Source organism: Eschrichtius robustus, chromosome 1, assembly GCF_028021215.1.
Source record: "Eschrichtius robustus isolate mEscRob2 chromosome 1, mEscRob2.pri, whole genome shotgun sequence".
NCBI lineage: Eukaryota > Metazoa > Chordata > Mammalia > Artiodactyla > Eschrichtiidae > Eschrichtius > Eschrichtius robustus.
In genome coordinates, this window is record NC_090824.1 from 137,968,066 (window position 1) to 137,995,708 (window position 27,643).

The following is a 27,643-nucleotide window of genomic DNA, read 5'->3' on the forward strand; positions in this document are numbered from 1 at the left end:
AAGTATATACATTTTGCTTATCCATTTATCTGTTGATGGACACTTGGGTTGCTCCCATGTTTTAGCTGTTGTGGATAATGCTGCTGTGAACATGGGTGTACTCTCTCCGATATCTTGCTTTCAGTTCCTTTGGGGATATACCCAGAAGTGGAATTGCTCGATCATATGGCAATTCTATTTTTAATTTTTTGAGGAACTGCCATACTGTTTTCCACCATGGCTATACCATTTTATATTCCCACCAACAATGCACAAGGGTTCCAGTTTCTCCACATCCTCATCATACTTGTTGTTTTGTTTTTTTGATAATAGCAAACCTATTGGTTGTGAGTCAGTATCTCATTGTAGTTTTGATTTCATTTCTCTAATGATTAGTGATTTTGAGCATTTTTTCACGTGCTTATTGGCCATTTGTATATCTTCTTTGGAGAAATGTCTATTCAAGATCTTTGTCCATTTTTGAATTGTGCTTTTTTTTTATTGTTAAGTTTTAGGAGGTCGCTATGTATTCTAGATATTAATCCTTTATCAGATGATATATGATTTGCAAATATTTTCTCCCATTCTGTGGGTTGCCTTTTTACTGTCGATAGTGTCTTTTGATGCACAAAATTTTTTAATTTTCATGAAGTCCAATCTGTCTGCTTTTTCTTTCATTACCTGTGCTTTTTGTGTCATATCCAAGAAATCATTGCCAAATCCAATGTCATAAAGCATTTGTCCTGTTTTCTTCTAAGAGTTTTATTGTTTTAGGTCTTACATTTAAGCTTTTTCTTAATAGAGCTTCATACCAATCATCACTTCCTATCATCAAGCTACTGGCTTTGCTTTTGACATTTCAAGGTTTACTTATTATCCAGTTGTCTTGGCTTTTGTTTAAAAAAAAAAAAAGATTCATGCAAGAAAAATGTCAAGAGAATTATGGCTAAATGAATATTTAACCAGCCTTTTGGGTAAGGTAATGTCAGAATATAATTCTTCTACAGTGATAAGTAGCATGCTGTGCTATGGACCATGTAAAAATGGACTAAATATGAAAACTGTTTTTTTTTTTAGTGGTCGAGATGTAACTGGATTAAAAAAAAAACCTTACTGTTCAGAAATGCGAAAAATCGTTTTGTTCAGTATCACAACAGATTACCCAATGGTTTTCCTATTTAGCTCACAATCTCCTTGCAGTTTATACTATTTCAGTAAGATCTCACTACTATCATTTCTTACCATGCACCTTTTTTTTTTTTTACTGTTTTTCAAGAGTCTAAGGACCATGCCCTCATTGTAGATGGCCTCAGTTATTTATCTTGCATAATTCTAAATTATTATACTATGAGAAATTATGCCTAGTCACACAGTCATTGTTAATGAACCTTTAGAATGGGGTTTCTCAACCCTAGCACTAGTAACATTGTGGGCCAGATAATTCCGTGTTGGGGGGATGGGGTCTGTCCTGTATGTTGTAGGATCTTTAGCAGCACCCTGGTCCCTACCCACTAGATGCCAGTAACATACCCCCATCCCTTGCCAGGTGTGATGACCAAAAATATCCCCTCAGGGGCAAAACTGCCCCTGGTTGAGAACCATTGCTTTAGACACATTATTAAGGAGAGAGTATCCCATACTCCACTTCTGAATCTGAATAACCACTGGCAAGAGATGATGATTCACAGAGACCATTTTAATCTTCTCATTAGTCATTATGATGTTTTTCCTATGCAAAAATAAAACTGACAAAATTGCAGCCCACTGTGACTCATGTTTCAATAAGCCAAAAGAAGATTTCTATAAAATGTATTTACATGTAAAATTTTATTTATTTATTTATTTATTTATTTATTTATTTATTTATTTATGGCTGTGTTGGGTCTTCGCTTCTGTGCGAGGGCTTTCTCTAGTTGCGGCAAGTGGGGGCCACTCTTCATCGCGGTGCGCAGGCCTCTCACTATCGTGGCCTCTCCCGTTGCGGAGCACAGGCTCCAGACGCGCAGGCTCAGCAATTGTGGCTCACAGGCTTAGTCGCTCCGCGGCATGTGGGATCTTCCCAGACCAGGGCTCGAACCCGTGTCCCCTGCATTGGCAGGCAGATTCTCAACCACTGCGCCACCAGGGAAGCCCTACATGTAAAATTTTAAAGTAATAGTAGTGGAGATATAATAAGAGGGATCGGGGATATATACATGCTATGACAGCCAACTGGCAATTTAAACTCATCGAACGAGGAGACTTTCACTCACTAAATAGCATTAAACACCTGCCTAAAATAAAAGGCAAATTAGACAGAATACCTTCTGCCTTCCAAAGAGTGTTGAATTGAACTTAGACCTGTTACTTACTATAAATAAATAAGGCATCTGTTCTCTCAAGAGCTAAGAGTTCGAAATCGAATACAAGATTTCTGTCAGTATTTTCTTCCTGGTCATAGCTGAGTCAGGGACATTAGAGATGAAATTTTTTTCTGCTTTTTTTTTATTTTTTTGAATTTTATTTATTTTTTTATACAGCAGGTTCTTATTAGTCATCAATTTTATACACATCAGTGTATACATGTCAATCCCAATCTCCCAATTCATCACACCACCACCCCCACCTGCCACTGCTTTCCCCACTTGGTGTCCATACGTTTGTTCTCTACATCTGTGTCTCAATTTCTGCCCTGCAAACCGGCTCATCTGTACCATTTTTCTAGGTTCCACATATATGCGTTAATATGCGATATTTGTTTTTCTCTTTCTGACTTACTTCACTCTGTATGACAGTAGAGATGAAATTTTAACTTGTCTACCTGTGATACATGATACTGTATTGAATAAGTAAGTAGTAATAGGCTAAGACCAGATTACGTCTAAAGGCCCTTGCAACACTAATATTCTAGTACTGTAATTGTTGGAATGAAAGAGATAAAATTGAAACATCACAGGTATGTAACAATGTACTTATACATAATTACAATACCACCTTTAATCTTAGAAGATGGTTTTCTCACAGAACAATTTAGTAGTATCCACAGACGTGTTCTTAAAATGGGATTCACTTAGTTGTCATGGACACTTCTAAGATCAAAGATAAAAAGATGCTACCAGAATTTATATAGAAGGTGGTTCTATTAATTGTGGGAAAAAGTGGACAAAAGGATTGAAATGAATGTTAAGGATATGCTACTGCATGTCGACACGAGTTATCTATTGTATGATTTCACGATGGAAGGTAGGCTGTAAAAATAGTTAATAATTATTCAGTTTACGCATCTACAAAATAAAGTAAGCCTTAAAGGAGTTCCCAATTCCCATTTTTCATTTTTTAAAAATGTTGGTTATAGAAAAGCAGCATCACATTCAATCATTATCATACCAAGTAGTCAGCTTATTTAATACAGCAATATATTATACTTAAGATTAGCTCTTACCCAATGAATACAGGAGAGAATTTTTAAATGTGTACCTTTACCAAATGAAATCAGTCTTCAAATACAACAGGAATTTTCCAGCACAGTCAAAAGATGAACTTAACTGTTGATTACAAAGCAGAATTATTTGACAGGATATAAACATTAGATTTTTACTAGTACAGTTTAGATAATATTTTGTGCTGCTATTTTTAAAAGATCAAATGTTATTCAGCCAGTTATTACTTCAGTCATGCAGGTAGATGTTCTAATGGGCAATCTATTACGATAAACTGATGTTAGTGTCTGTTAATCTGTTGAAGCTTGCGTCAAATTTTAAACACAATTTACATTTTCATAATTTTATAGGCGCCATAAGAGATATGTGCCTTTTAACTAAATTCCTACTACAGCCCCTAGGGAAGTGTCACTTATTTGTGTTTCCAATATGAATTGGTACTATTATATTTGCCCATTTATAGATAACTGGAACAAAAAGCCCAAGAGATCCAACAATTGAAACCAGAAGAAAAGTCCACAGAAACATCCGATCAAGAACCTGGGCTATGAATTTCCAATCTTCAACAACCTGTATCAAAAACAAAACAAAACAAAACAAAAAAACCACGTTAAATAAGACACAAAATCTGTAAATTTACACGTCGACTTGTAATATAAGTGGGTTCTTTTGATAGAATTTTAATAAACTATAGTACTTAGATACTTTATAATAAACTTTAGAACATCTTTTTAATTCTTACTATATACAGTTATCTTTATTACTTGTTCGGCCCAGTAGTGTTTACTTACTTTAATTTTTAAGATAATCCAGCCTGAAGTTAATTTCATGACAAATTAAAAGTTGGTTCAAAAAAAAAAAAAAAGTTGGTTCAGAATAATATATATTCAACAGCTGTTAATCTTCCTCACCTCACCTGCTTTATTTTCCTAGGATTTCCTAGGGACAATTTTAACCCAAGCTCATGAGTTCAGAGCTTCTGGTGAGCTCATTCCCTCCCTGTGTTCGCAGCCCAAGCAGGGAGCTGGCTCAGCAGGTGTGAGTGACCTCAAGGAAAGGGCAGGCTGAGACCAGGCCCCGAGCACCATAGGCTCCCTTCCACCAGGCCATTTCCTTGACCACGAGTTTCCCTAGCCCCTGTTCTCTATGAAGCACCGGGTCTTCTACAGGAACTGTGCCCCACGTTTCAGGATAATGCAGAATTTAGAGGATTATAAACACCCTACTGCTTCTCTACTTATGTAAGTTTTTCCCCTGAAAATAAACCCCATTTACTGGCCCTCTTGGAAGGACCCCGGATCCTTTCGCACAACACTTCGCAGACATTCATTAAATCCCATCTCAATCCATATCATTATCTAATATCTGTATTTTTAAAAATTTATTTATTTATTTTTGGCTGTGTTGTGTCTTCGTTGCTGTGCACGGGCTTTCTCTAATTGCGGCGAGCGGGGGCTACTCTTTGTTGTGGTGCACGGGCTTCTCATTGTGGTGGCTTCTCTTGTTGTGGAGCATGGGCTCTAGGCACCCGGGCTTCGGTAGTTGCAGCATGCGGTCTCAGTAGTTGTGGCTCGTGGGCTCTAGAGCACAGGCTCAGTAGTTGTGGCGCACGGGATTAACTGCTCTGCGGCATGTGGGATCTTCCCGGACCAGGGCTCGAACCTGTGTCCCCTGCATTGGCAGGCGGATTCTTAACCACTGCGCCACCAGGGAAGCCCCTAATATCTGTATTTTTTAAGACTCCATTGATAACTTCACCTTATAAACTAATTATACTTATACCAAATAGAAACTTTATGATCCACAAGCATTAAAAGTTTCTTAGATTAAAACAACATTGTAAATCAACTATACTTCAATAAAAATTTTTAAAAAGTTTATTAGAAACATATGTCAAATGTCCCTTTGGGGGGAGGGCTGTTATTTTATCGGATTCATTCCACCTGCTTACCACGCCTGCTAGAAATTTTTCCATTTAAAAAAGCTTTAGAGATTAGAATTCATATACATTTTTCATTCTAGGTACTATTTTATTATTTTTTTATTATATTAGTTTCAGGTGTACAACATAGTGATTCTAAATTTTTATAGATTATACTCCATTTAAGTTATTATAAAATATTGGCTATATTCCCTGTGCTGTACAATATATCTTGATAGCTTTTTTATATATAGTAGTTTGTACCTCTTAGTCACCTGCCCCTACCTTTCCCCCATCTTTCCTTTCACCACTGGTAACCACTAGTTTGTTCTCTATATCTGTGAGAGAATTCATATAATTTTAATGTGACTATTCAAAGTAAATTCAATTATGAAAATAGTACTATAGTCATAGCTTTAAAAATATTATACAATAGAAATAAAGAATAGTGACAAGACTGAAATATTACATGTTTTGAAAGAAAACTCCAGTTCAATATGATCACATTAATAAGATGTATTCAGAGTTCAATTCTTGCATTTTAAATATTAACCTTAAATAAGGAGCCAGTGAGTTATTTTTCTATAATAAAGTTTTGAGCAAATTTCTGTTTTTAAGCAAATTAAGCATATTATTAAGTACTACACTAAGCTTCACTTGTACACGTTGATGTATAATATATAACACCTGAGAATACCTTAATGCTTTTGACTTCGCTAACATTCTTATAAGTGAACAACAAGAAGATTTATTCTAGAAAAATATCTTGGCTGTATTTATAAAGGCTCCATTAGACTCATTCTTTAAAAAATGAAATCACTTTTGATAAACTATAATGCAGTTGTGCCTGCAGATTACTATAGAATTCAGAAACAAAGTTACTGAAGATCAAATTAAAACAGTTAATCATGTCAGAGCCAAAAACCAAACGGCAGGATTACTATGCCTTAGAATAACAGAACAGTCAGCATAACACAAAGTGTTTTCAAAAGTCATCCAAGATGCTGATGGGGGAAAAGGAGACGTGAGATTTGTGTACATGCCACATCTTGCAGATGTTTTAACTGAAACGTTAGTAAAGATCTTTTACAGAAGAGTGTGTCAACATCTCTGGCCCTCAGTCTATGCTTAGTCTTAAGGGTCATGCTGTTTGCCCGACTTAGAATCAAAACAGATCTGCATTTGTGAATATATGCGGTCACAGACCTCACGGACATCATTCTCCTTCATGACGTGTCTTGTGATGTAGCGAATGGAATCAAGTGCAGCTTCCAGTGTGTTTCTAGAAGATTTTGGTCCGTGGCTGCTCTCAGTTTCCTCCTTCTGACTGAAGCACCTATCTACATGACTTCGCATGCAAAGCAGTGTCGGAAGCTTCTGAAGAAATATCTTGCGGACCCACGGAGCCATAGCGTTATGTGTTGAGGAAGAACGGTGATGGATGTTGATAGCAAAGACAGTGACCATGATGGATAGTGTCACAAAAATCATGGTAAACACCAGGTACTCTCCAATCAGAGGTATGACTTTGGAAGATGAGGGTATGATCTCTTCAATAACAAGAAGGAAGACAGTCAGAGACACAAGTACTGAAGTGCAGAGACAAATCTTTTCACCTTCATTTGAAGGAAGATAGAAGACAAGTATGGTTAAAAACGAGAGCCCAATACAGGGTATAATAAGGAACAAGGTATAAAAGAGAGGCAGACGCTTAATTACAAATGAGTAAGTGATGTAAGGATACCAGCAACAGCTGTCGGTTCTGTTTCCTTTGCTTCCTGTTGCGCTCACAATTTCCCATTCTCCATTATCAAAAAAATCTCTCTTGTCAACATCTTGGTCCTCCAAAATTATATCAACCTGTGATCCATCGTAAGTCCAAGAACCAAATTTCATGGAACAGTTTTGGAGATCAAATGGGAAAAATGTGACATCAATGGTACAGGAACTTTTGTAGTTTGCCGGTGGAGTCCAGGTAACAGTGCCGTCATACCTGACGACAGTTTTCGTACTGGCCCCTTCAAAACGTCCATCTGCACTGAAATACACACATGCACAGTAACAATGCAGAGATTAAACAACCCGGGCCTGCGTTTTACAAGCCTAATATGAAAGAAAACCTATACCATAGCATGAAATACTTTTAAAATTATTACACTTGAGATGTACCTGCTCCACGTAGGGGACTCTAGTTTAAGGACACTGCCCTTAAATATCTAACTCTATTGAAACGAAACCCCTATTTCCATATCTACTCCAGGACTGACAGATCTATATTCACAGAATCCTGAGATTCAAGTGGTTGAAATGATTTCACTTTGATTACACACAAAATGTAATTAGGCTATTTATAACAATGGATGTGCACAGAGCCAGAACCTGAATCCACATTGCTAGATGCCCCCCTCTCCCCTCAGTGCTCTTCTCCCTCCATGACAGATACTGGACGCTTCCTACACTGACAGGGAAGGAACAATAGCCCCAAGCTGGGCACAGCCCTGGAAAACAGCCGTCCCTCTCCAACTCTGCCATCATGTGAACTCACGCACTGGAGAAGTCTAGCAGGAAACATCACCACCAACGTGAGCTATCTTCGAAATACTGTTCTCTCTCTTAAAATTCATGTGACTTTTGCACACTCCTATGTAATATATCCATGTTAAATATAAAAATGTTTGCAATGACTTAGAGTAGAATGATGCTCCAGGAAGCTGCATCATGCTTTGTTCACTCCTTCCATGTTGAGAAGCATGGAGCTAAAGGTTTGAAAAGTGAAAGATATTTTTTGCTTAGCATTTGCTCTGTCCTCATGTCAATGCCTTCTTGCAAACAAGACAAAGTGCATTAGGATAAGCACAAATTCCCAGAAACGTCCTGGAGTGGTTGGTCCTAGAAAAAAATGAAACTGGCATCCAGAAGTATCCTCTCCCCTAAGTTAAAAACCATCCTCAAAACACACTTAGGTAGAATACCTATAAATATGAGTTAATAATTAATCCAACATTCCTCGTGGGAAAATTATTATACAGTATTTAAAGCAAAATTAGAAGGATGCACATTTAAACATAAAGTATGACCTTAACTATTTTTAACCATTACCAAAAAATCTGGAAGGCAGTCTGCCAAATATGTAGTCTAGAAAATAAGAGTGTAAATGGGAAAAAAAAAAAAAAAAAAAAAAAGAGTGTAAATGGGGATGTCAGGCTACTCCCCACGCACCACGTGTGAGCTGTGTGATCCTGGACAAGTATAACTATCTTTGGCCTCCATTTTCTAATCTGTCAAATAGATGTGATCGTACCTAGTTCATAAGGTTATCTTGAGAACTGAATGAATAAAGATAAGGCACTGAGCACAATGCCAGGCACAGAGTAAGTCCACCATATGTGTAAGTTTATAACAGTGGTTGCCACCAAGTGATGGGATAACGGGATTGATTATATTCCCCCCAACTTCCTTATACCTTTTTGGACTTCCCAAACGTTTTACAAATTTTTGAAATCCAAGAACACTTTTATGATCAGAAAACAATGTACCAAAAAAGGGAGAGGATCCACAGAACCTATTTGTAGGTTCACGAAATGAGAGAACACAAGACTAAGTCCTGTGACTTCATAGCTAAACAATTTTCAAAAGGAAGAAAAAATTACTAGTGCCTAATAGTAATACAATTGTTTTCTTTTGAAAACAGAAAATAGTATTCTGGATATAACTTACTTATCAAACAAAACAATGTCTGGAGTCCAGAGAGAGTCTGAAGGGACTCGTATAACTTTTATTCCACTGTAGTCATCAGGGTTCCATCTCAATTTTACATCTATCCATTCCTTTAAAACAAAGAAACCTGACTCAATTTCAATACAATTAACAGTCAAAAACAGTGAAAACTATACTCTTTGCCAAATCCAGACATTTTAGACACGAAGTCACCTCTACTCCCAATAAAGAAAACTCACCTCCACGTCCTTCTTATGGGCACTGGAGGATATAGCCCTGTCCCCTCATGTGGTGGCTCTAGCCATGTTCCTCAGGAGACACAGGCGAGGACCAGAGCTGGGTACGTTCATGGATCTGCTTAACACCTCTTCTCCCACCAGCTGACCATGCCCAGGAGTGGCAGCCATGGGCACCTAAGATCCAGGTTCAAGGGACACATTCTCTTTCCTAGCTGTCTTGTCAATGACTGGCTGGACTGGTCCATGCAAAGAGCACTTGGATTTATTACACATTCCACATAGTTAAACACCTTGTCCCACCTCCACACAGTAACGATTCTGTGATCACGTCAAGACTTGCACCCCAAGGAAAGCACACATGTCTTTCAGGAATTTGGGGTTAGGAAACTGGCAGTAGGTATTAAAAATCAGGAATAATAAAGAACAAACAAAGGGAAGCACTCAACAGCAGTTGGGGACATCTGGCCCAGAAAGAAAAGAAGTCCTTTATATAAGAGGGACTATGAACATAAAAATAAATCATTACATTCTTGCCTGTTCCCATCTCACTTAGAATAAAAGCCAAAATCCTACAGTGGCCTAGAAGCCACTACTCATAACCTATGCTAGGAACACCCATCGGCCTCCTGTTGCTTCACTGACCTCATCTCCTACACCTGTCCCATGGCCACTCACCTCCAGCCAGCTGGCTTCTTTGCTGCTCCCTGAACACGCCAGGCACCCTCCAGCCTCAGGACCTTTGCACGTTTGTGTCCCTCTGCCTGGAACAGTCCTCCCCTAGATACTCACATAGCTTGCTTCTCCCCCTCTTTCAAGTCTTTGTGCAAATATTACCTTCTCAGTGGTACTTCCCCTGCCCATCCTATTTAAAAGTACAGTCCCCAACACTCCCTATCCACTTTCCCAGTGTATTTTTCTCCAAGCTTATCAGCTTGAAAGGTACTATACAACTTCCTATTTATTCCCCCCATTGGAATGAAGTTCCTTGAGGGCCTAGACTTTTGTCTGTTTTGTTCACTGCTGTTTCCCCAGTGCCCAGAACAGCGCCTGGCATAGAGCGGGCACTCAAATAATATTAACTGAATGAATACAAGACTCCATCTACCTCATCCTTCTGCCTCCTGCCAATCCACCAAGACCAAATACTCATGCTACAAACCCTGTAATAACAGTGGCACCAGTCAACAGTTGGGTGGCCCTTTGAATTTTATACATACCTGCTTCAACCAGACATTGGTTGTCATTAACTGATTTTTCTCATCCTATGAAATAAAAATTTAAATAAGGCTGATTATTTCAATTACAGAAACAATAATTCTTTAAATAAGAATTTTCTCAGTTTTATATAAACACTCCTCTCTACATAGCACCTACGTTCTGTTCATCAATCCGGTTCTCTAGAAAAGCAGGATCTTTTTTCCAGCCTAATTTCACATTATTCCTTCCAACATACTCTGTATTTCAGATAAGCTGCCCGAAAGGACACCATTGGCATTTTTAGATTTAATATTAATAGTCTCAGCTACTACATTTCCTCAAGTCTAAGATGCAATCTAAGAATCACAACATTATTTTATGTACTTAGCAATAAGAAAGAAAAAGGCTGATAATGAATTGTAAGTTGTCATTAATTATAAGACGTCTTGACTTCAGAAGTGCTAAAATGTGCATCTTACAATCGGTGAGATACAATGTGTGCATTCTTGAGGGACTATAATTTGTTATTTGCTTCTGCTGAGGCACATATTTGAATCTCTCCATGGAGCTGTTACGTAGAAAAAAATATGGAGGTCAGAGCCTTGAATGGCAACTTCATAAAGCTTTTACATCCTACTTTTCTAGAGAACCAGGGGTCCTTGCTACTTACACCTTCCTGCTGTCTTACCTTCACTTACGCCAGTCCTTCACTGAATTTTCAAGGCCTAATTAAAGTGATAACTCTTTCATTAAGTTTTACTGAAATATCATGAAGCCAACTGAACCAGTAAAAGATCATCGTGATCATCAACCACAAACAGACCTTGTATAGGATACAATGCTCAGAGCACACAGACACAAAGAAGCACGAGGCAATCCCTACACTTGGGTAGAGAGGATGGGATATAAATAGTTTAGGTGACTGGAGTGTTTCCATTCCCTATCCCATCCGAACAACAGGTGAATGACCTAGGGGAAAGGAGGGGCCAGAAGGAAGCACATCCCTAGGTACAAAGACAGCTGTTAGGTCCCTACATGGAAAGAATGGGTCCTAGGAAATACAGCATGGTCATCCCTCTTACACTGTGTCTTCCAAAGAGCAATTTTCCTTGATTAAAACACTAGAGCTGGAAAGGACCTAGAGATTTTATCTACTGTAATCCCTTCATTTTGCAAATATGAAAACTGGCCCAGTGAGGCAACTTGCTTAAAATCACACCACCAATTAGTGGTAAAACCGATTCTAGAACTCAAAACTCCTAAATTTAAATGCTACGCCACCAGCTCTACTGTCCACCCCAAAGTCACACACCATCCAGAATAACTGCTGAGCCCTGTATTAGAATATGCCTTTCAGACAAAAGTTCTAACCAGAGGCATTAAAAATTAGGAAAGTTCTGGTAAACATATTACCTCTGATGCTGCATGACAGTAGGTCGTCTTTGAGAATCTAATGAAAATTATAGACCTTTTCACCAGAAAAATGTGAACACACATAGATTTTGCTCTGTGAGCTAGGACCTAGTCCATACTTAGTATCTTTAATAGTAACATAGATAAAAGAAAAACCCATAAGTTCACAACTGGCCCCAAAGATGTGGGTTAGCCATTGCCTTAGGGGATACAGCCTCTTTTAACCACAAGTATCTCTTCAGCATCTATCACGTGTTCAACACAGTGGAGAATGCAACAAAAACCAAACTGAGGGACTTCCCTGGTGGCGCAGTGGTTAAGAATCCACCTACCAATGCAGGGGACACAGGTTCGAGCCCTGGTCCGGGAAGATCCCACATGCCGCAGAGCAACTAAGCCTGTGCGCCACAACTACTGAGCCTGCATTCTAGAGCCCGTGAGCCACAACTACTGAAGCCTGCGCTCCGCAACAAGAGAAGCCACTACATTGAGAAGCCCGCGCACCACAATGAAGAGTGGCCCCCGCTCGCTGCAACTAGAAAAAGCCTGCGTGCAGCAACAAAGACCCAACGCAGCCAAAAATAAATAAATAAATAAATAGATTAATTAAAAAAAAAAAAACCCAAACTGAGTGAAGACAAATGTAGGATGACACTCAGGAGGAAACCACAGATAAAGAAATGTTAACTACTCATAAGCATATCAGAAAAGTTTCAGGGGTAATAGGGTTTTTTTTAACCTGACCATAAAAATAAAATCAAAACAAACAAGCCAACACTGATATTTTAAAAAGACAGAGCGAGAACACGTAGGAAATAAGATAGGAATCTGAGGAAACTTCAAGGAAGAGCCACTAAACATGATCACAAGGTTGCGGGGCAAAGACCTTAGCGATTAAAAGGAACATAAACCCACTGAGAAGCAATTCAGTGAAGCTTCTATCAATGTCCAGGGCCCTTGACCCTCATCTTCCTTGACTCCAGTCCTCCTCCCCTCTCATTGTCACTGACCGTATATTTTCTGGGCCCTTGTCTCAAGAAGCAACCCTTCCTCAACGTCTCTGCTTGGCTAACCCTTGCTTCTACCACTTTCTATGAATGTTCTTCAAGGATCAGGCTCCTGCTCTCTCTGCTTTATAACTGCATCAATTCAAAGTTTTCAACAATCACCCCCAGGCCAGCAATTCCAAACTGACATCCTCAGCCTCACCTCTCACCTTGGAGCCAGTCTTGACCTTCCAAGGGCCTCAGTGAACATTTTCTTTTGAATGTACCATAATGACCTCATACCAAAAGCAAACCCATCGTCTTCTCTGCCCTGCCCCCATAACAACCAATTTTCTCTTTCAAATTGGTTACCCTTCTAACCTCCTAGGCTTCAAAATAAGATGCCTCCCTCCATATTCAGTGGTCAAGTCCTGTTCCTTCTTATATTTGGTCTAACTTGCCTCTCAAGCTTCTAATCTTTCACTCTTTGAAGCCACGTATTTAACTATCTTATTGATCCTCTTAAAGTACTGCTTTTACCATGTCTGTTACCCATCAGATCTCTCATTCACTCAGCATTTACTATGTGCCAGACACCATGCTAGGCTCTGGGACAGACACAAGGACTAAAGCTCACTCTGCTTTGAGGCGGCCCTGCCAGCACATGAGTGCCAGTCAGTGTAACTGGAACAGAAGAGAGACCGTCTTAGGAAGTTTGGATTTCAGAGTCTGACAGATGAATTTGGCCTTGAAGGATAAATGGCTTGTGCTGAGAAGGAAAGTTCTCCAAACAGAAGCAATGGCAGGAGCAAAGGCACAGTGGCACACAGGCATCACTCCTCACCTCCTCTACCATCCAGTCAGACCATCGATCTAAACAGCCGAACAAAAAGGCTCAGTATCGCTTATGTACCTGTGATTATACTGTTCCTTGTTATTAAAGTTCTTTCCTCTCTGCATGCCAGATCCTACACTTAGCACAAGGCCAGCTCAAGTGCCACTTCTTCTACCCAGGCTTCTTTGATAATCTCAGTCATCAAGATCTGAAATCCCAGATCTCTGTGACATCACGATTTAGTACTGCAGCATTCTACACTTACTCCATTTACATGCTAACAGTCCCAGCTAGAAAGAAGTTGAAAGCAAGCCCTACTAACTTACTTCCTACTTCCCTATGTTTAATTTATACTTAAAATCTTCCTGTACTGCCTAGCAAAGGATCAAGCACAGAGTCCATATTCATTGATCTTGCTGGAAGCAATTAGGTTACATTTATCAGTCAACAGACTTCAAAAATGTATATCCTTTGATTCATCACCTTTCTTAAGGAAAGCAGAAATTCAAACATTTATGTACAAATATTCATCATTGTCCTTTATAATAGGAAAAATTGGGAACAAGCTTCTGCCAACGAAAGGAGAATGTTTAAATAAATTATAAATGAAATATAGCCATTAAAAATTACATTTGAAGATTATGTAATAACATAAGAAAATGTTCATCATGTAACAACAGGGGAAAAAGCAGTAATCAAAATTATATCTAAAATAATATTTCAATTTTGTAACATATTCACAAAGAAAAAACTGGCAAGAAACACAACAAAATGTTACCAATGGTCATTTCTGGTTGGTAGAATTACAGTCAAGTTTTATTTTATTTTCTTATTTGTATTTTTTTGAACTTTCTAAACTCTTTCCAAAAATCATGCATTGCTTCTCTAATCAGAAAATAAAGGCACACCTATAAATGTTATCTATATCCATACATACATACATTCACACACACATACTTGACTATTCTGGGAACACAACAGGGAAACAATTATTGATTGACATGATCAGAAAAAGAAGAAACTAGTTTAAAAATTAGCGTGAACCTTTTAGTTTAAAATAGAAATAATCTCTTGACAATAAGAACAAGTTACGATGGGGAATTTACTACCTGGTAAATGCCACATGGAAAAACCTAAGAAATGTTTTAAGTGTGATACTGAGGCAATGATCTGTTGAGATCCCTTTTCGGTCCTAAAAATCTACAACTCTAACTCTTGGGTTTTTTCTTTTAAAATTTTTGACCTTTTGGTCATATTTTTTAACACATTTAAGAAGCAACTTCCATATAGAAGGTTTAATATCTTTGAATTTATTAAAAAACAGACCTATTTTAATTACCAAATGAGATAAAATGATTTCTAAACTATATAAGATTATATAAACATACAGTATTCCTATGTCTGTGGTGTAATACTTGTTTTTCCCTGGTGAGTTCCTGGAGGAAAAGCACTATGTTCATTCACCTTTGTAATCTTTGCAGCCGAGCACGGTGCCTGGGCACACAATATGCTCTCCATAGACCTGTGTGAAATTGAATATGGAATGATATGCACACCTACCACATCCACTAATTGAGATATTGCAAGGCCAAACTTTATTTTTATTTTGTCATTCAGGTGTTCCACTGGACGAACCCATCTCTCGTAGTCTTGAAATAAATCCTTAAACAAACTATCTTCATGTTTGGCAACAAAGGATGGTTCAGCTAATCCTGTATAAGAAATTTTTAAAAGTTAGTGGATTGGCTTCTCTCCCACCAAATACCTCTACTTTAAAAAAGTTTGGCATTACTAATGAACCAAAGTATTATTTAGGCTATTGTCAAAGGCGATTTTAAAATGAAGGAGATTTTAAAATGTTTGTGATCAATAAGGGACACTCTGGTTCAGATATACTTCTTAGTTAAATCAGATTATTCACATGGAAATACGCTGAATTCCGTAAGAAGCACTCAGTACTTAATACATAGTAATTTAAAATCTAAGTAACAAAAGCTTTTAAATTACCAGGGCTAGGGGGGTTGCTTGTCATAAAATTCCAAACCTAGAAAACAGATATATTAAAGTTTATTGATCAACTATAAATATAAAATAAACATGCTTTAATTTACATGCTTTTAATATACAAATATATAAATATTGAACAAATTATTCAGGTTTGTCATACCTTTGTTTGCTATACATTTGTATACAATTACCTTAGGGCCTAAGACTAAAAAAGAAAAAGATAAAATTTAAAAAGTTTTAGATGCCATAAGCCAAAGACTGGTTAGATTTATGGATCACAGTTATGTTTACACTTCTAATAAGCTTAAGTAAGCCTCTTTAAAGAAATGAGTTTTCAGTGTTTTATGGACACTGGAGTCTCTATTAAGGAAATGTGGAATGTGTGAAATTCAAGGATGACATTTACTCAAGACTCATGATTTTACAAAGACAAAACATTTATTTAAAACAAAATGTCACTGGCTTATTTATCATAAAGTATATACATAGGGATTTAGAGTAGCTAGTGTTGGCCTTTCTCTAACCTAAAAGGAATGATTTAACAGAAAATTAGCACTTTCACAAAATCTTCTCTTTTTGTCGTGATAGACCATGTTTTCTATTTGGAGCTATTAAAAAGTATCTGGTTACTGTAGCTAGAGGAAACCCATTCCCTGATTTTCTTTCACTGCTTATTTCTTCATTAATAGAGCAGCTTATTTCTCAGAGTTTATGTCTTGCTTCCCTGGGCAATTTAAGATATTTGATTTAATCTATAAATATCATAGAGTTTGTGCCATGCCTCTGTAAAAGCCTCCTTATGCTGAAATGTGCAGCACTGGAGATATTTCAATTCAATTAGAATATTATACACTAGAGAAGCATTCTTTTTAATGTTCAAAAGCTGTTAATTTCAGAGGTTCAAGTTAAAATAGCATTATTGAACCATTTCTCCTATTCTGATCCTATTTTAAAATGGAAACAACAAAAGTTTAAGGTTGTTTAAAAGACAGAGATAACAAAATGTTTTTTTAACAGAATCTAAGGCAACTTTGCCTTAGGAAAAAAAATACTAACTTGAATTGCCACCTCAAATTTTGTTTGAAAGAAAGTAGATAGGGTATAAATAAATAAAATGATAAATTTATCCTAACATTCTACTTAATGAGAACGCTTAAGATACTGCCTTGTGAATACCTTCTTAGTACATCCAATATTAGAAATACCATTTTCTTAGCACAACTTTACAGAAAAGCCAGGTGCAAAGGTCAGTGGCATTTTAGGACAAAACCTTAATGGTGCACTCAAATTCTACTTAGAGGTCATGTTTCTTTAGCTGGTTCTAAATGTTTTAAGTTTATACTGCTCATAAACCTCAAAATATTAAAAGGGAGATGATCCAATACATTCCCTCACTTCACAAATGAGGATATATGACCAGAAAGGCCAGTGCTACAGAGCTCATCAGTGGCAGAGCTCTGAAGGCCTCCCCTCTACCTTTTGCTCTTTCCACCCTAAAATCTTCCACCTTGTGACAATTTTCTAAAAGAGCTTAATATCACATGCCGAGACCTCAAGCCTACACCAGTGTTTGTTCATTCATTCATTCCACAAATATTTAACAGAATGTGCCTTGTATCAGGCACCATGCCAAATGCTAGAAATACACTGGTAATCAAAGACAGCATCCACATTTACAGCCCAGTAGTAAGGACTGGCTCCGAAAATGTGATACTGTATATAAACTAAATTCTATAGAAACTGAATCAAACTAAAAAATTATTTTTTAAAAGTTGTTGTGAGGACTTCTCTGGTGGTGCAGTGGTTAAGAATCCGCCTGACAATTCAGGGGACACAGGTTCGGGCCCTGGTCCAAGAAGATCCCACATGCCATGGAGCAACTAAGCCTGTGTGCCACAACTACTGAGTCTGCACTCTAGAGTCCACTCTAGAGCCCACAACTACTGAGCTCGCGTGCCACAACTACTGAAGTGCACACACCTGGAGCCCGTGCTCTGCGACAAGAGAAGCCACTACAATAAGAAGCCCGCACACCACAAGGAAGAGTAGCCCTGCTCGCCGCAACTAGAGAAAGCCCGCACACAGCAGTGAAGACCCAATGCAGCCAAAAATAAATAAATTTATATATATAAAAAAAAAGTTGTGAATAGTTAACGTGTGCTCATCCTACTCAAAATAAATACTTTAAATCAATCACTTTCAACCTAGGTTCCTTGGAATCCAGGGGAATTTATACTATACTGTTCTCATTTATATCATACTGTTCTGCATTATTTTTCAATTATGTCACATAAGTCTTGGGTCACCAAAGAAACCAATGTCCTGGAACGTAGGAATCATTTCTTTAGTTTGGCATTCCTAAAGTATAATACTTAGTATTGATCACAGTAGTTACTTAAGAGTAGTTTTCCTTCCCTCACTACTTAAAGAGGGAAGCAGGGGAGACTGGTTCAAGATGGTGGAGTAGAAGGACGTGCTCTCACTCCCTCCTGCGAGAGCACCGGAATCACAACTAACTGCTGAACAATCATCAACAGGAAGACACTGGAACTCACCAAAAACGATACCCCACGTCCAAAGACAAAGGAGAAGCCACAACGAGACGGTAGGAGGGGTGCAATCACAATAAAATCAAATCCCATAACTGCTGGGTGGGTGACTCACAAAACAGAGAACACTTACACCACAGAAGTCCACCCATTGGAGTGAAGGTTCTGAGCCCCATGTCAGGCTTCCCAACCTGGAGGTCCAGCAATGGGAGGAGGAATTCCTAGAGAATGAGACTTTGAAGGCTAGCAGGATTTGACTGCAGGACTTCAACAGGACAGGGGGAAACAGAGACTCCACTCTTGGAGGGCACACACAAAGGAGTGTGCACATCAGGACCCAGGGGAAGGAGCAGTGACCCCATAGGACACTGAACCACACCTACCTGCTGGTGTCAGAGGGTCTCCCGCGGGGGGGAGGGGTGGGGCGGTGGCTGTGGCTCACCGTGAAGACAAGGACACTGGCAGCAGAAGTTCTGGGAAATACTCCTTGGCATGAGCCCTCCCAGAGTCTGCCATTAGCCCCACCAAAGAAGAGTGACTGGTGGAAATCATATCATAGCTCCAGTGTTGGGTCGCCTCAGGCCAAACAACCAACAGGGAGGGGACCCAGCCCCACCCATCAGCAGACAAGCAGATTAAAGTTTTACTGAGCTCTGCCCACCACCAGTCCCTCCCATCAGAAAATTTGCACAAGCCTCTTAGATAGCTTCATCCACCAGAGGGCAGACAGCAAAAGCAAAACCAACTACAATCCTGCAGACTGTGGAAAAAAAACCACATTCACAGAAAAATAGACAAGATGAAAACGCAGACGGCCATGTACCAGATTAAGGAACAAGACAAAACCCCAGAAAAACAACTAAATGAAGTGGAGCTAGGCAACCTTCCAGAAAAAGAATTCAGAATAATGATAGTGAAGATGATCCAGGACCTTGGAAATAGAATGGAGGCAAAGATCGAGAAGATGCAAGAAATGTTTAACAAAGACCTAGAAGAATTAAAGAACAAACAAACAGAGATGAACAATACAATAACTGAAATGAAAAATACACTAGAAGGAATCAATAGCAGAATAACTGAGGCAGAAGAACAGATAAGTGAACTGGAAGACAGAATGGTGGAATTCACTGCTGTGGAAAAGAATAAAGAAAAAAGAATGAAAAGAAATGAGGACAGCCTAAGAGACCTCTGGGACAACATTAAATGCAACAGCATTCGCATTATAGTGATCCCAGAAGGAGAAGAGAGAGAGAAAGGACCCGAGAAAATATTTGAAGAGATTAAAGTCGAAAATTTCCCTAACATGGGGAAGGAAATAGCCACCCAAGTCCAGGAAGTGCAGAGAGTCCCATACAGGATAAACCCAAGGAGAAACACGCCGAGACACATAGTAATCAAATTGGCAAAAGTTACAGACAAAGAAAAATTACTGAAAGCAGCAAGGGAAAAACGACAAATAACACACAAGGGAACTCCCATAAGGTTAACAGCTGATTTCTCAGCAGAAACTCTACAAGCCAGAAGGAAGTGGCATGGTATACTTAAAGAGATGAAAGGGAAGAAACTACAACCAAGATTACTCTACCAGGCAAGGATCTCATTCAGATTCGATGCACAAATCAAAAGCTTTACAGACAAGCAAAAGCTAAGAGAATTCAGCACCACCAAAAGCTAAGAGAATTCAGCACCACCAAAGCTCTACAACAAATGCTAAAGGAACTTCTCTAAGTGGGAAACAAAAGAGAAGAAAAGGACCTACAAAAACAAACCCAGAACAATTAAGAAAATGGTAATAGGAACACACATATCGATAATTACCTTAAAAGTGAATGGATTAAATGCTCCAACCAAAAGACACAGGCTTGCTGAATGGATACAAAAACAACACCCATATATATTTTCTCTACAAGAGACCCACTTCAGACCTAGGGACACATACAGACTGAAAATGGAGGGATGGAAAAAGATATTCCATGCAAATGGAAATCAAAAGAAAGCTGGAGTAGCAATACTCATATCAGATAAAATAGACTTTAAAATAAAGAGTGTTACAAGAGACAAGGAAGGACACTACATAATGATCAAGGGATCACTCCAAGAAGAAGATATAACAATTATAAATATATATGCACCCACCATAGGAGCACCTCAATACATAAGGCAACTGCTAACAGCTATAAAAGAGGAAATCAACAGTAACACACTAATAGTGGGGGACTTTAACACCTCACTTACACCAATGGACAGATCATCCAAACAGAAAATTAATAAGGAAACAAGCTTTAAATGACACAATAGACCAGATAGATTTAATTGATATTTATAGGACATTCCATCCAAAAACAGCAGATTACACTTTCTTCTCAAGTGCGCACAGAACATTTTCCAGGATAGATCACATCTTGGGTCACAAATCAAGCCTCAGTAAATTTAAGAAAATTGAAATCATATGAAGCAACTTTTCTGACCACAATGCTATGAGATTAGAAATCAATTACAGGGAAAAAAACGTAAAAAACACAAACACATGGAGGCTAAACAATACGTTACTAAATAACCAAGAGATCACTGAAGAAATCAAAGAGGAAATCAAAAAATACCTAGAGACAAATGACAATGAAAACACGACGATCCAAAACCTATGGGATGCAGCAAAAGCAGTTCTAAGAGGGAAGTTTATAGCAGTACAATCCTACCTCAAGAAACAACAAACATCTCAAATAAACCATCTAACCTTACACGTAAAGGAACTAGAGAAAGAAGAACAAACAAAACCCAAAGTTAGTAGAAGGAAAGAAACCATAAAGATCAGAGCAGAAATAAATGAAATAGAAACAAAGAAAACAATAGCAAAGATCAATAAATCTAAAAGCTGGTTCTTTGAGAAGATAAACAAAATTGATAAACCATTAGCCAGACTCATCAAGAAAAAGAAGGAGAGGACTCAAATCAATAAACTTAGAAATGAAAAAGGAGAAGTTACAACAGACACCACAGAAATACAAAGCATCCTAAGAGACTACTACAAGAAACTCTATGCCAATAAAATGGACAACCTGGAAGAAATGGACAAATTCTTAGAAAGGTATAACCTTCCAAGACTGAACCAGGAAGAAACAGAAAATATGAACAGACCAATCACAACTAATGAAATTGAAACTGTGATTAAGAATCTTCCAACAGGGCTTCCCTGGTGGCGCAGTGGTTGAGAATCTGCCTGCCAATGCAGGGGACACGGGTTCGAGCCCTGGTCTGGGAAGATCCCACATGCCATGGAGCAACTGAGCCCGTGAGCCACAATTACTGAGCCTGCGCATCTGGAGCCTGTGCTCCGCAACAAGAGAGGCCTCGATGGTGAGAGGCCCGTGCACCGCGATGAAGAGTGGTCCCCACTTGCCGCAACTAGAGAAAGCCCTCGCACGGAAACGAAGACTCAACACAGTCATAAATAAATAAATAAATAAATAAAAGAACGTGAATTTCTTTAAAAAAAAAAAACTTCCAACAAACAAAAGTCCAGGACCAGATGGCTTCACAGGCGAATTCTATCAAATATTTAGAGAACAGCTAACACCCATCCTTCTCAAACTCTTCCAAAAAATTGCAGAGGAAGGAACACTCCCAAACTCATTCTATGAGGCCACCATCACCCTGATACCAAAACCAGAAAGAGATACTACAAAAAAAGAAAATTACAGACCAATATCACTGATGAATATAGATGCAAAAATCCTCAACAAAATACTAGCAAACAGAATTCAACAACATATTAAAAGGTTCATATACCATGATCAAGTGGGATTTATCCCAGGGATGTAAGGATTCTTCAGTATATGCAAATCAATCAATGTGATACACCATATTAACAAATTGAAGAATAAAAACCATACGATCATCTCAAGAGATGCATGAAAAGCTTTTGACAAAATTCAACACCCATTTATGATAAAAACTCTCCAGAAAGTGGGCATAGAGGGAACCTACCTCAACATAATAAAGGCCATATACGGCAAACCCGCAGCAAACATCATTCTCAATGGTGAAAAACTGAAAGCATTTCCTCTAAGATCAGGAACGAGACAAGGATGTCCACTCTCACCACTATTATTCAACATAGTTTTGGAAGTCCTAGTCATGGCAATCAGAGAAGAATAAGAAATAAAAGGAATCCAAATTGGAAAAGAAGAAGTAAAACTGTCACTGTTAGCAGATGACATGATACTATACATAGAGAATCCTAAAGATGCCACCAGAAAACTACTAGAGCTAATCAATGAATTTGGTAAAGTTGCAAGATACAAAATTAATGCACAGAAATCCTCTTGCATTCCTATACACTAATGATGAGAAATCTGAAAGAGAAATTAAGGAAACACTCCCATTTACCACTGCAACAAAAAGAATAAAATACCTAGGAATAAACCTACCTAGGGAGACAAAAGACCTGTATGCAGAAAACTATAAGACACTGATGAAATAAATTAAAGATGATACAAACAGATAGACAGATATAACATGTTCTTGGATTGGAAGAATCAATAATGTGAAAATGACTATACTACCCAAAGCAATCTACAGAGTTAATGCAATCCCTATCAAACTACCAGTGGCATTTTTCACAGAACTAGAACAAAAAATTTCACAATTTTTATGGAAACACAAAAGATCCCGAATAGCCAAAGCAATCTTGAGAAAGAAAAACGGAGCTGGAGGAATCAGGCTCCTGGACTTCAGACTATACTACAAAGCTACAGTAATCAAGACAATATGGTACTGGCACAAAAACAGAAATATAGATCAATAGAACAGGATAGAAAGCCCAGAGATAAACCCACACACCCATGGTCAACTAATCTATGACAAAGGAGGCAAGGATATACAATGGAGAAAAGACAGTCTCTTCAATAAGTGGTGCTGGGAAAACTGGACAGCTACATATAAAAGAATGAAATTAGAACACTCCCTAACACCATACACAAAAATAAACTCAAAATGGATTAGAGACCTAAATGTAAGACCGGACACTATAAAACTCTTAGAGGAAAACATAGGAAGAACACTCTTTGACATAAATCACAGCAAGATCTTTTTTGATCCACCTCCTAGAGTAATGGAAATAAAAACAAAAATAAACAAGTGGGATCTAATGAAACTTAAAAGCTTTTGCACAGCAAAGGGAACTACAAACAAGATGAAAGACAACCCTCAGAATGGGAGAAAATATTTGCAAACGAATCAACGGACAAACAATTAATCTCCAAAATATATAAACAGCTCATGCAGCTCCATATTAAAAAAACAAACAACCCAATCCAAAAATGGGCAGAAGACCTAAATAGACATTTCTCCAAAGAAGACATACAGATGGCCAAGAAGCACATGAAAAGCTGCTCAACATCACTAATTATTAGAGAAATGCAAATCAAAACTACAATGAGGTATCATCTCACACCAGTTAGAATGGGCATCATCAGAAAATCTACAAACAACAAATGCTGGAGAGGGTGTGGAGAAAAGGGAACCCTCTTTCACTGTTGGTGGGAATGTAAATTCATACAGCCACTATGGAGAACAGTATGGAAGTTCCTTAAAAAACTAAAAATAGAATTACCATATGACCCAGCAATCCCACTACTGGGCATATACCCAGAGAAAACCATAATTCAAAAAGACACATGCACCCCAATGTTCATTGCAGCACTATTTACAATAGCCAGGACATGGAAGTAACCTAAATGCCCATAGACAGATGAACGGTTAAAGAAGAGGTGGTACATATATACAATGCAATATTACTCAGCTATAAAAAGGAACGACATTGAGTCATTTGTTGAGACGTGGATGGATCTAGAGACTGTCATACAGAGTGAAGTAAGTCAGAAAGAGAAAAACAAATATTGTATATTAACACATGTATGTGGAATCTAGAAAAATGGTACAGATGAACCAGTTTGCAGGGCAGAAATTGAGACACAGATGTAGCAAACAAACGTATGGACACCAAGGGGGGAAAGTGGTGGGGGTGGGTGGTGGTGTGATGAATTGGGAGATTGGGATTGACATATATACACTAATATGTATAAAATGGATAACTAATAAGAACCTGCTGTATAAATAAATAAATAAAACTAAATTTAAAAAAAAAAGAGGGAACCAGGAGAAAGTTTTTGCAAATCATACATCTGACAAGGGACTTGTATAATAAAAGCCCCAACAACCTAATCAACCCAATTTAAAAATAGGTAAGTTATCTAAAAGAAGAAAGTCCAACAAGTACATGAAAAGATGTTCAAAACCTTTAGCCATCAGGAAGATGCAAATCAAAACCATGATATACCACATCATACCCACTAAGATGGCTATAATAAATAACAGATAATAACGAGTGTTGGTAAAAATATGGAGAAATTGGGACCCTCATACACTGCTAGTGGGGATGTAAAATGGTACTGTTGCTTTGGAAAACAGTCTGGCAGTTCCTAAAAAGTTAAAGGGTGACCATAGACCTAGCAATTCCACTCCTAGGTATATACTCACGAGAAATGAAAACCGACGTCCATACAAAAACTTGTATATGAATGTTCATAGCAGCATTATTCATAATAGCCAAAAAGTAGAAACAATGCAAATGCCCAGCAAATGATAAATGGATAAAACATAGTATATCTAATGGAATATTATTTGGACATAAAAATGAATGAATTACTGATTCATGCTAGAACCTAGATGAACCTTGAAAACATTATGCTAATAAAAGAAGCCAGTCACGAAAGACCACATATTATATGATTCCATTTACATGAAATATCCAGAATAGGCAAATCTATAGAAACAGAAAGCAGATTTTTGATTGCCTAGAGAGAGGGTGCTTTGGGGGGGATATGAAAATGTTCTAAAATCAACTGTGGTGATGGCTGCATCTGAATATAGTAAAATCCACTGAATTATACACTTTAAATAGATGAATTATATGGTATGTGAATTGTATCTCAATAAAGCTGTTATTAAAAGAGAACCTCTTTATGACTAATGACTGAGAAATAGATGTACAACTATAATAGTAAATCAGAATTGAGAAAATATAACAAACAGTATAGGTATAACCTTCAGAAAACCTATTTGAACAATTACCCCATATGTTTTCTTAATAAACATAAAACTTAATGTGCAATGCCACTGCATTTATTTTCCTTATTTCTTTTTTTTTAATTTTTTTATTTATTCATGGTTGTGTTGGGTCTTCGTTTCTGTGCGAGGGCTTTCTCTAGTTGCGGCAAGCGGGGGCCACTCTTCATCGCAGTGCGCGGGCCTTTCACTATTGCGGCCTCTCGTTGCAGAGCACAGGCTCCAGACGCGCAGGCTCAGTAGTTGTGGCTCACGGGCCTAGTTGCTCCATGGCATGTGGGATCTTCCCAAACCAGGGCTTGAACCCGTGTTCCCTGCATTGGCAGGCAGATTCTCAACCACTGTGCCACCAGGGAAGCCCCTCCTTATTTCTTTTTGATGTTTTATAACTTTCCCAGGAATAGCCTATTTTTTAAAAAATAAGACTTCGTTCCTCCCAACAAACAGAAGTCCAGGACAAAACGAGCACTTCACTGGTGAATTCTACCAAACATTTAAAGAAGAATTAATACCAGTCCTTCTCAAACGCTTCCAAAAAATAGGAAGGAACACTTCCAAACTCATTTTACAAGGCAAACACTACCCTGATACCAAAATCAGACAAGGATGCCACAAGAAAAGAAAATAACAGACTAATATCCCTGATGAACATAGATGCAAAAATCCTCAACAAGATATTAGCAAACCAAATTTAACAATACATTTAAACAATCATACACTATGGTCAAGCGGGATTTATTCAAGGGATGCAAGGATGATTCAATAACCAGAAGTCAATCAGTGTGATACACATTAACAAAATGAAGGATAAAAATCATATGGTTGACACAGATGGAGAGAACAAACGTATGGACACCAAGAGGGGAAAGCAGGGTGTTGGGGGGTGCTGGTGGGATGAACTGGGAGATTGGGATTGACATATATACACTAATATGTATAAAATAGATAACTAATGAGAACCTGCTGAATAAAAAAGTCAAATTAAATTAAATTCACAAAAATCATATGGTCGGGCTTCCCTGGTGGCGCAGTGGTTGAGAGTCTGCTTGCCAATGCAGGGGACACGGGTTTGAGCCCTGGTCTGGGAAGATCCCACATGCTGTGGAGCAACAAAGCCCGTGAGCCACAACTACTGAGCCTGCGCATCTGAAGCCTGTGCTCTGCAACAAGAGAGGCCGCGACAGTGAGAGGCCTGCGCACCGCGATGAAGAGTGGCCCCCGCTCGCCGCAACTAGAGAAAGCCCGCGCACAGAAACGGACATCCAACACAGCCAAAAATAAATAAATAAATAAATTAATTAATTTTTAAAAAAGAATCAGATTTATATTAAAAAAAATCATATGGTCATCTCAATAGATGCAGAAAAGCATTTGACAAAATTCGGCATCCATTTGTGATTAAAAACTCTCAACAAAGCAGATATAGAGGGTACATACCTCAACATAATAAAGGCCATATACAACAAGTCCATAGCTAACATCATACTCAATGTTGAAAAGCTGAAAGCTTTTCTTCTAAGATCAGGAACAAGACAAGGATGCCCATTCTCACCACTTTTATTCAACATAGTATTGGAAATCCTAGCAAGAGCAATTAAGCAAGAAAAAGAGATAAAAGGCATCCAAATAGCAGAGGAAGAAGTAAAACTGTCACTATTTGCAGATGACATGATATTATACAGAGAGAAAACCCTAAAGACTCCATCAAATAACTTTTAGAATAAAGGAATTCAGTTTAAAGTTGCAGGATACAAAATGAATATACAAAAATCTGTTGCTTTTGTATACACTAATAACAAACTATCAGAAAGAGAAGTTAAGAAAACAATCCCATTTACAGTTGCATCAAAAAGAAAAAGATACCTAGGAATAAATTTAACCAAGGAGGTGACAAACCTGTAGAATGAAAGCTGTAAGACATTGATGAAAGAAATTGAAGAAGACACAAATAAAGGGAGAGATATACTATGCTCATGGATTAGAAGAATTAGTATTGTTAAAATGTCCACACTGCCCAAAGCAATGTACAGATTCAATAAAATCTCTATCAAAATTCCAATGGCATTTTTCACAGAAATAGAATACACAATCCTAAAATTTGTATGGAAACACCAAAGACTCCAAATAGCCAAAACAATCTTGAGAAAGAACAAAGCTGATGGGATCACGTTCCCTGGTTTCAAACTACATTACAAAGCTACAACAATCAAAACAGTATGGTATTGTCATACAAACAGACACATAGATCAATGGAAC

General features: G+C 38.0%; 1 protein-coding gene across 3 annotated transcripts in view; it reads right to left on the reverse strand.

Moving 5' to 3' along the window:
• Positions 1–1,856: 1,856 nt before the first annotated feature.
• Positions 1,857–27,643, reverse strand: part of CHRNA5 (cholinergic receptor nicotinic alpha 5 subunit) — a 53,949-nt gene continuing 28,162 nt past the window's right edge. The window contains exons 2-7 of one of the 3 annotated variants that reach the window (XM_068556328.1): positions 15,267–15,418; positions 10,493–10,537; positions 9,037–9,146; positions 6,526–7,357; positions 3,939–3,968; positions 1,857–3,503 (exon numbers count right to left, since the gene is read on the reverse strand). In XM_068556328.1, coding sequence (XP_068412429.1) covers positions 3,438–3,503; positions 3,939–3,968; positions 6,526–7,357; positions 9,037–9,146; positions 10,493–10,537; positions 15,267–15,418 — 1,235 coding nt within the window. In that variant the 3' untranslated portion in view covers positions 1,857–3,437. Of the gene's footprint in view, positions 3,504–3,528; positions 3,969–6,525; positions 7,358–9,036; positions 9,147–10,492; positions 10,538–15,266; positions 15,419–27,643 lie in introns of those variants that run through there. The other 2 variants (XM_068556321.1, XM_068556335.1) reach the window with 2 other exon arrangements.